This window comes from Nanorana parkeri, unplaced genomic scaffold, assembly GCF_000935625.1.
Source record: "Nanorana parkeri isolate BGI_ZX_2015 unplaced genomic scaffold, ASM93562v1 scaffold997, whole genome shotgun sequence".
Taxonomy (NCBI): Eukaryota; Metazoa; Chordata; class Amphibia; order Anura; family Dicroglossidae; genus Nanorana; species Nanorana parkeri.
The window spans coordinates 186,894-197,037 of NW_017307265.1; the positions used below are offsets into that span (position 1 = coordinate 186,894).

The 10,144-nt window shown below is 40.0% G+C and overlaps 1 protein-coding gene across 1 annotated transcript in view; it reads left to right on the plus strand.

The window, feature by feature from the left end:
• Positions 1–10,144, plus strand: part of WNK2 (WNK lysine deficient protein kinase 2) — a 162,387-nt gene that overhangs the window by 63,676 nt on the left and 88,567 nt on the right. The window contains exons 5-6 of the mRNA XM_018567015.1: positions 6,933–7,021; positions 9,503–9,722. Coding sequence (XP_018422517.1) covers positions 6,933–7,021; positions 9,503–9,722 — 309 coding nt within the window. The remainder of the gene's footprint in view (positions 1–6,932; positions 7,022–9,502; positions 9,723–10,144) is intronic.

A 10,144-nucleotide genomic window follows, 5' to 3' on the forward strand; every position in this document is an offset into this window, starting at 1 on the left:
GAAGATCTCACTCTGACCGGCAGTGCCGAGGGAGCATGGAGCCAGCTTCCTTTCCAATCAGGACCTCTCAGCTTCCTGATTGGTTAGGAAGCCAGGCTGCCTAGCAACAAGTGAAGCCGGATTGGTCAGGAAGTCAGGTAGCCTCGGTAAGTGGAGACCAAAAAAAAATATTGGTACTAGATACCAAAAAAACGGTATCGGTGCATGCCTAGTTCTAACCCTTCCCCACTCTATTCACAGCAAAAAAAATATTTTGCCTAAACCTTCAGAGTGAGTGTCCACTTACAGGAACACAATTCAAATCCTTCTGGGTCTTGCTGGCTTTTGGAGGCAAAGGGACAGCATAGATGGTAGATTTGTACACAAAGGAGTTCAGCTCTTCAACCTTAGATGCTGATTGAGCGGTTGTCCCTACCTTCCAATGAGAAAATCATCATGTGCCATTCTGATATTACTAAATTCTAGTCATTTTGAGATGGTATGATACATTAATCACTGCAAACATATGTTCTGTGCTGCTTTTGACTGCAGCTAATGATTGCATTTAACTGTTGGACAAATAGAGATCAATCTGCAAATGATCAGTGGCACTGGTGTCTGCGAGCTGCATGCTGATCAAGGTCAATTTGCAGGTTGTTGAAGCGTGAAGAGTTTCTCTTCTGTGAGGTGTGGGACTTTCCACTCGTTTGCTGACAACTGCCTTACAATGCAAAAGGAGAATACCCAATATTGCTGAAATAGGATTTATTTTATTCTTTGATTGGTCACAGATTTCAAATCCATTTCTTTTTTTCTCTTGCTTTTCCGTAAGAACACGGTGAAAGCTTGGGTGTGCTTACATTTTTTACACATTCCCCTTTTAGTAAATGTTGTATTAACCCCTTAGTGGCACGGCTTTAAAAAAAAGAAATCGCTTCTGGGGGCCTGAGCAATTTTGCTAGGTTTGTTTAACCATAATTTCCATCTTTCTCATACATTGCACCTACACATACACCGGTTTTTAAAGGACAAAATTGACTTTATTTGATGCATATATAAATTCTCACCTTTTTTTTTAAATTCTCCCCTCCCCCCAAAATGTGTACCTAAGTAGTGTAGCTAACAGAAAGTAATCCATAATTGTATTTGTTCTGATTTATAGGGTATATTATATGTCTGGGATTTCAGTTTATTTTGGGAGTTATAGGTCACAAATACAGTTTTAGTTTGGAACAATTTTAGAATCTAGTATGTTTTGTTTACTATCTTTAATAACCTCCTTGGCACTATAGTTTTTCTTTTTTTTTTTAATAGCATATATATTGTTTTTGTGTACTTTTTTTTTAAAAAGTTTAAAAAAAAAGCTTATTTACATTTTTTTTTTTTTTAAACTAAGGGTTTTTTGTTTTTCATTTACAAGGCTTTGATACTTAGTATCTCTGAGTAGAATACAGTATTCTCTTCAGAGATGCTTTGTGTCACTTTTGTAACACACAGCTGGCTTGCTGCTTACAAATTACAGTGAACATCTGCCGCCTCTGTGACTGTCACGGCTCTGCGATCACTGCGACCAGCTCTCGCTGTGATTACACACACTGACCACCTAATCTGCTGTTGAGGGTCTGCCTCAGACCCAGGGGGACCCACCAACAGCAGTAACATAATGAGCACTGGTCCATTGTACCGCATGACAGGATTGTTTCGTCACGGGTAGTTAACAAACTGAAAGATCATGACTGGATTATTCCTTCACCAGTCGGGAAGGAGTTAGTCTATGAAATTCATAACTTTTTTGTAGCTTGTGTCAGTGGTGGTTTGTACATCATCTGCATATGACTTTTTTGTGTTTTAAATAGATTATAGCTCCCAATTCCTCATTTGAGGTTATTGTCTCACTTTTGGAACCAAATCCCTCTCTTCCTCTTTCCTTTTTCAGTTTTCCCTCTTTTTGGTCTCATACAGTATGCATGCAATAAAAAATGTATGATTTAACTATTACTAAATGTTATTTTGCACTCTTTCACCCAACCGCTATATTTTACTTGTTGAGGTCACTGAAAACCATTCAATGGTAAGAAAAATCTTATTAAGAGTAGGCACATCAGCAAGACGCATGGGTTTTTTATTTATTCCTTAAGGTCTCTCACAGGCAGAAATTTAATGGAGAACAGATGTGCTCTTCTGTAGAAGCACCAAGAAATTGTCAAAGTTGAGGTCAGAAAACACAGTGGTCAGCCAGGGTAACTTAGTAGACCTAGCTAAAAGACACACTTGGCAGAAACCAATGGGACCCTAGTGCACCCATCTACAGTCTAGAGAAGTGGTCCTTATGGATGACGTGTGACTAAAATGCTATACCTCCAACATAGAAACAAGGTCAAGCATCTCAACTATGCATGGAAACACAAGAGCTAATATACAGAAAAATGGCAGTGGGTAATATGGACTGATGAGTCCAGATTTGAAATATTCGGCTGTAACAGAAGGTAGTTTTGTTTGCAGAAGGCCCAGAGAGGGGTACAAGGATTGAGTGTCTGCAGATGACAGAATGGTGAATGTTCCTAACCGGTTCAGGGATGCATTTCTGTACACAGAGTTGGGTATGTCAGAATTAATGGTCTTCTCAATGCTGATGCGTACGTAGATACTTCTCTATCACACAATACCATCAGGGAGGCAGCTGATCAGTCTTAAATTCGGCAGCAGGACAGTGACCCGAAACATACAGCCAAAGCCATCTTCAGCAAAAAGGACAAGGAGTCCTGGAAGAGAAGGTATGCCCTCTACAGTTCCCTAATCTTAACATCATTTAATGTCTGGGATTATGTTAAGAGACCAAAACAAAATGCTCAATTCACAGATAGAGAATACATTAAGGCAGAAGACACCAGGCCTTTAGTGCTACTTTAAGGCAATGGATGGATGCACCAAATTTGATTTTGTGTTTTTTTTTTTTTTCCAGTTTATGCACTTTATAGATCGGTAATTGATGAAAGAAAGATATCCATTGCATAGATTTTTAAAGCATCCTCACTTTAGGCAATTTTTATTAAATTCCTGAAATTTTTCCACGTGTGTGTGTGTGTGTGTAAATGTATGCTTGCGAATATAGGTAGATTTATAACTTTCCTCAGTGTGAGGTGATCTGAGGGCTTTTAAATGTCTGAAGAACATAATTTACCACAGATGTTTCAGTCTGTTGATTGATCCGAGTGTAGAATACTTCCTTTTCAATAACTGTGCAAAGCTGACCATACACAGCTCAGATTTCATCCAGCTCTATAAAGGTATCAATGGTGGCGATGAATCCTCAGCAAGACATTGACATGGATAATAGGCGCTGAACCATGATTACCTTCTATTAATTCAGTAAACAAAATAAGTAGAATGGACCTTCAGTAATGGATGCACCTATTTGAGATGAGCGGAAATCTCGCTGCCAACCATTCTTGCTGAAACATCTTTTTCCTATTTCTTATTTATTGTAACAGTTACTGTCCAATCACATCCCAATGTAACCATTACCTGTAACACATGGGTAAAGAATAGCCCCATGGAGAGCTTCCCTAGGGGGGAATTACAAACACTTTAGCTAGTTGGCCTCCTTTGCAGCAGAGACGGTCCTTCTATATTCTGTCGAGCAAAGGGAGCAAAATGTTAACCATGGCATTTACTCAACTGCAGATAAACACGGAAGATTGTGGAGTGTTTGAAAACGGGCAAATGTCTCATTGATCATTCTTCTCGTTGAGACATCAACCTGTCTTTAGGAAGCCATCATCTCAGCTTGTCTGTCAGGGATGACTAATTGTCTTCTGTGTACGCTTTAATTACCAGCAATTGTCAGCCTGTAATAAAGGGCCGGAGGGCAGAAAGTGATGTGTGTACAGTCCACGGCTCATGTCATCTAAACATCTGTTGGGGATGTCTGTGCATAATATTCTAAGATTACAATATTGTGCACACTACAGATTTTATCTGTATATTAAAAATGGGGTACACCATAGTATTCAATTCATCAGCAGTACTTGGTGGGATTGAAGATTAACTTTAATTCCTAGAAAATTAAGGCAAGATGGGGGCAGGAAATTTTTCCAGGTTTTTGCCATCTGTGTTCCTACTGGGGAAATCTCTCCAATGGGGAGACAGAAGAACACAAAGTTAGTACAGAAGGAAAGAGTTTTTAATGGGGTCTGTGTTTTTCATGTCCTTGTGGTGACCAGTCTTCTGCAAGCATCACAGGCAAGTGAGGGAAATGGAGTCCCAGTCAGAAATCAAATCTTATGGCTGGAGTTGAGCTTGAACCCTTTCGCTATCAGTGCCTTTTTTTTTCTGCGTACATGTTAAAATGCAAATTTTAGACCTGCTGGTTACTTAAACCCCCCCAGAACATTTTGTTTTGGAAAGCCGAGACCCTGGAGAATAAAATGATGGCAGCTGCAATTTTTTTCACATATTAGCACAAGGATTCATCAAACAACATTGTCCTTAGGTGACGCCTTAAAACTCTTAAAAGGCCATCAATTTAGAGTGATTAGTGAAGGATGTTCCTCCACCTCTATGTATCCCGGGCTCTGCTTCCCCTCCTGGGTGCCTGGGATGTCCATGGTGGGTGTCAACAAGAAGATCAGAGCATGATCAGTCAACATCCATTCACTGATCATCCCTGCAGTAAATGGAACTGGTTTCACAGGTGGCATTCCCCAGCTGGGTGCTATGGTGGGGGAAGAAGCTAATTGAGCACAATCTCTGCTTTGATTTATCTTCAGTGGAGTGCAAAAGTGACTGAGTTTTAATAGACCCCTATTGTCTCCCATAAAGAGAACCTGTGACTTCCAACGTGTTATCACATAGGAGGCTTTTCAGGTTAAAGTTTAGAAAAATGAAAGTTTCAAAATACTCGGAGAGGCTGATAACTTTCCTGTTTCTAACGGCAAAGATTTCCATAATAAGGGCCTGGAAATCTCTATGTATCTTTGGTTGCAACCTAATCTAAGATCTCCTGGATCATGACACATGAGAAACTAGCATGGTCTTAAAAGCATGGTCACATACACAGTAGCTGGTTAGAGGCCGGTTAGAAGTCATGTGTAACCTTGTACTTGGCTATAGTTGGTTATTGTATATATTGGCGTTGCTAGTTTGAACACTTCAATGACTGTATGGTATAGCTCATTTTTGAAGACGTCATATTACCTACTGGTTTTATTTGCCAATGAGCTGTGACATGATTTTGTAAGTTTGTATAATGTTAACGATTAGATACATTGAAAGTTATAATGAAAAATCAATTTTCTTTTAACATGCACATACAAGTAAACTTGGGTGTTGGGTTTGTCTACACATGAAAAAGACAATTGCCATGCATGCTGGAGAGACCAGTTATTCGCCATATTCAGTGTTTACTCTAAACCAGTGATTCTCAACCTCTGTAACCTCAGGACCCACATTTTTTTCTTCAGCCTGAGGTCCAGTGTGGGCTGCTGTGCTGTGACGGAGCTTCATCCATATGTGCTTTACTTGTACAGCTCCCATGCGTGCCCTGTAGAGGTACCAAGAGCCAGAATGTGACGTTAATCCGTTCCAGGCACCTCCACAGGACACATGAGGGAGCTTTAAACAATGCACCTATGGCTGCAGCTTCCTTGCAGCCATAGCCCCATCTTATCTCACCTTAAGCTGACACTCGGCGCCAGGCCGCATATTTTGAATGGCTGCTCTGGCATCGAAAGGGGGTAATAGCAGAGCAGTTATTGCTGCTTTGCTGTTCAAAGGCTGGTATGCTTATCCTTGCTTCACTGCTTGGTCACGGATCCAAATAAAAAAAGTTAATAAGGTGCACTTGGTATGAAGAGAATAAGAATGACCTTGGTATAAAGAGGATACGGATGACCATCTTACTGCTTGCACCTTCTAGAACAAGTTTGTGTGGTAGTACCTATTGTAGAAATGTCACCAGCACACCAGAACTTTTAAGATCGGAAAAGCTTCATTTATTGATGTTTTTTGTCATATGACCAAACAAGCGTTTTCAGGACCGCACAGGGTCCCTTCATCAGGCTTTAGCATTGTCATTGTCAAGCAGCGGTCTAAGGTCCCAGAGTCGTCACATTCTATACACAGTGTATAGAACATGAGGATGCTGAGGGACTACAATCACTGCAGTGGAGTAGGAGACAGGGTGGATGGAGTGCTGTCACAGAGGATCAGGTGAATATAAGTTTTATTTCCCGCCCCAGACCAAAACAAGCAGTTAACACTTGCAATGCAGGGGGTAGCCCCACTGAAAGGGTTAATAAAATGTTTTTTTTGCCAGGGGTTCTTGAAATAAAAAAAAATGTATTGCAGAAGGAAGCCTTTCCAAAAATGTATGTGTATATGTACATGTATGTAGTGTATATACATCTCTCTCTCTCATATCTATATAGTCCAATAAGAAAAGTATCATCGCAAACTACAATACTCAGTTTAGTTTTTTTCACATCTTCTCTACAGGACTAATACGGCTTACCCATTTACATTACACTATATAGATATAGATATATGTGTGTGTATATAGATATATATAGATATATATATCTTAGGGCTGCAACAACTAATCGACATAATCGATTATAATCGATTATACTATATATATCTATATATATCTATATATATACATCCTATATGCTTCCTTCTGCATTATATACATTTCCAGCACCTTACAGCTTTCTTTGTCACTGCATAAATCTTTTTGGGAGTCATGATAGAAAATGCCTTTTTTGTTGTTGTTTTTTCCCCCCAGGAATTGGATCCTGAAAGTGCTAAAGACTATTGTATGCTTGCTGAAGTCATTCAGCTCTTCCCTTAGTAACTGCTTAACCACAGTAATTCTGAGCTCACTAAGCGCTCTTTTATCAATACTGTTCAAATGCTGCAAATATATTGAAATTCTAGCTCTTCTCTTTTTTCAGGGGGTGAAACCGGCCAGCTTTGAGAAAGTGGCAGACCCTGAAATCAAAGAGATAATTGGGGAATGCATCTGTAAGAACAAGGAGGAAAGGTGAGAAGATTGTCCCTGCATTATCTGCGTAATGTAAATGTCAGCCTGATCATTACAATTCATGTTTGCTGTGCGAATATTTGCCTAATCAGCTGTTGCTCTGAGACGCTTCGCCCCAGGATCTCAATAGAGAGATTCTCTTATCGACCTGCTGCTGCACTTATGCAGGTCAGGTCTTCACAATTTATTTACCGTGAGTCAGCTAAATCCTGGACAGTAATGGTAAATAGAATGCTGCTGTTTTTAAAGCATTTTTTTTTCTTTAAAACAAATAAGCTTTCAAGGAAAGAAAATGCTGAACCTTAGAAGTGTTTCCTGTTTTATAAATCTGAATGTCTGGATATAGACGCCACATTATTGTATGTGAGCTGATGGTGCTCTGTAATTGGATTTAGAGGCACTAGCCTTAAAACAAATTATACAGCATTTAAAGGAGAACTATGGGATGAGTGAAATACACTCATCCCCATAATTAGAGCCGACGTGCGACACTGGATCTGTCACAGGTCGGCTGTATCGATCGAGAACTGAGCAATAACATATTGCTGATCGCTGGGTTCCCGATCTTCTCCCTGCAGAGTGACTGTCAGTCACCGCTCCCCACAGGGATTACCCCCTTCCCCTCCCTGTTCCTCCCGCGCTGACTGACTAACGGACAGGGGAGGGCAAAGCTGGCTCTGCCTCTATAGAGAACTATGACCTGTGACCCTAAAGAGAACTATGACCTATAAAAGGTTGGGCCATAGTTCTCTTTTAAAGCTGAAATCCAGGCATTTATAAAATGCACATTAATGCAGCTCTGTTTTCTTCATTACATTATTACATTTATTGTTTTAAATGCAAACCATGTAAAATACCAGAATGTTACTTGGTATCTGTTTCTTGCAGTCCTTAGATTAGAACTTGGTAAGAGCTTAGTCTGTGAGAAGAAGCAGCACAAAGAGCCAATCACTTGTGCTGCAGTGGTCATGTGTTAGCAATGAACATACCGGTAGGAGGAAAGATCAGAGTGACGGATATGAACTCTGTCTGCTGCTTCTCTTTTCCATTTCCAGTCACAGGCTGGGGGAGGGGCAATACCTGAAAGTGATACTTAACTGCAGCAGATTAAAATGAAGTCTCCTGACCTGTCAGAGGTGAGTTAAATATAACTGCATGGACAGAAGAGGAGCATGAGAAACCAATACGGTGACCAGCAAAACAGCTCCCCTCTAATAATTTTGTGTATTTAGCGGTTTGTCTGGAATTCCACTTCAATGCTGAGACAGTGTTAGGGTATCATTTGCATGTTTAGAGAATGTAGGGGTGTCTAACTATGAATATCCCCCCCCCCAAAAAAAAAATTAATAAAGGTTAAAAACGCTTATGATTTTATTACAGCTCTTCTTTTCCTAGCTATCCATATGCAATGTGAAACCAAGCAATTGGCATCGTTTAAAGACCTACTGATGCCTAAACAGGTCTGGTGAAGGTGTTTTTGTGAAGGGGTTATGGGAATATATCAGGCAATCAGTTTTGAGAGTCTGTAATCATAAAAAGGTTGAGAACCCCTGTTCTTGAGACTTTATCAAACATATTGATTACAGGTGGTAGACAGAGGGAAAATGTGGGCAGGGTGACTGAATCTGTGTGACACGGTCAGACTCTTTCCTACTTAGTGGAACATCCCTTTCAACTTTAACACTTGAGAGGGAATATCTTGGTACAGGGGCGATATAGCAAAATCTCAACATTTCAAGCCTTCCAGGTTCAAATAAGGTGTAAAAGCACAAGGATTGTTGACTACAACAGCTAATCAGAATCTTTTTTTTTTTTTTTTTTTTTTTTTTTTTTTTTTTTTTTACTGGTCTTAATTCAGAGAGATGAAACCCAGTAAGTTGCTTTGGGTTACTGAACTTGCTTGCTGTTTACATTTACCAAATGCAGAAAGTCCTGACATATATCTAAAGATTGGCCATAAAAATGGGGCAAAACCTGTTTTAACCAGTCACATGCCTAAAAAATCATGACTGCATCTTGGCAGTGTGCTACTCGCCTTTCACTGCTAAATGTAAAGAGTTTGTGTTTAGATTGTTGCCTAGGTCCAGTCATGCGCTGTTTCGGTGATTACCACTAACAGATTTGCCAATATCAGGTTGTATCTTCAGTGGTAGAATGGAAGTGTATACACAAGGGAAGAGCACTCTCCATATTTTGAGCATTAATATAGTATTGCACTTCGGCGCCGCTTACCTGTGTTGAGTTGAGCTGTTGAGTTTAAAGAATGATTGCAATTGCCCTATCTGGATCTGTATAATTTTTATAGGGTTCAGAAAATACAGCGTGTACAAACTTGTGAAGGTTTCTAGTAGGCACTTGTTGAGATTTCAATTTACCTTCCATGCCCTTCTTTCTTTCCTTGCAAAGAAGCTGTCTTTAGTTTTAGAATTGGTTAATGATCCTAACACTGAATTCCTTTAACCATGGTTTCAATGTTTTCAGGTATGAAATTAAAGACTTGCTAAGCCATGCTTTCTTTGCTGAAGATACGGGGGTGAGGGTGGAACTGGCTGAGGAAGACCATGGCAGAAAATCCACGATTGCCTTAAGACTGTGGGTAGAAGACCCCAAGAAGCTGAAAGGAAAACCCAAAGATAATGGAGCCATTGAGTTTACCTTTGACCTGGAAAAGGAAACTCCAGAAGATGTTGCCCAGGAAATGGTAAATCTTAAATAAGCTTTAACATCACCTTGTCACTGCAGGGTAAAAACTAAACTTGTGCTCTAAAGTAGAATGCTGTATATTTACCCATCCAGCAGCCCCCATCTCCAGACTCCCCCGCTTTGCTAATCCTCTGCCCCTGCAGGTATCAAACACAGAGTATATTGAATACCTTCTCCTCCCAACGCACATAGTGGTTTCTTCCGCTGACCCATGCATCCTGTGGTGATGAATGACTGCCCTGAGGCTGTAACACTAAAATCTATTCAGTAATGGCATTGGCTCTTATAGCAAGCAAAGGATAATGGGGATGTGTTTAAGCAGCACACAGTGTCCAGGAACATCTCAGGATGCTAGTATTAAAAAAAAAAAAAAAAAAAAAAAGCCCCCCAAAAAAATTTTAAATACTTGTTCTTTTTTTG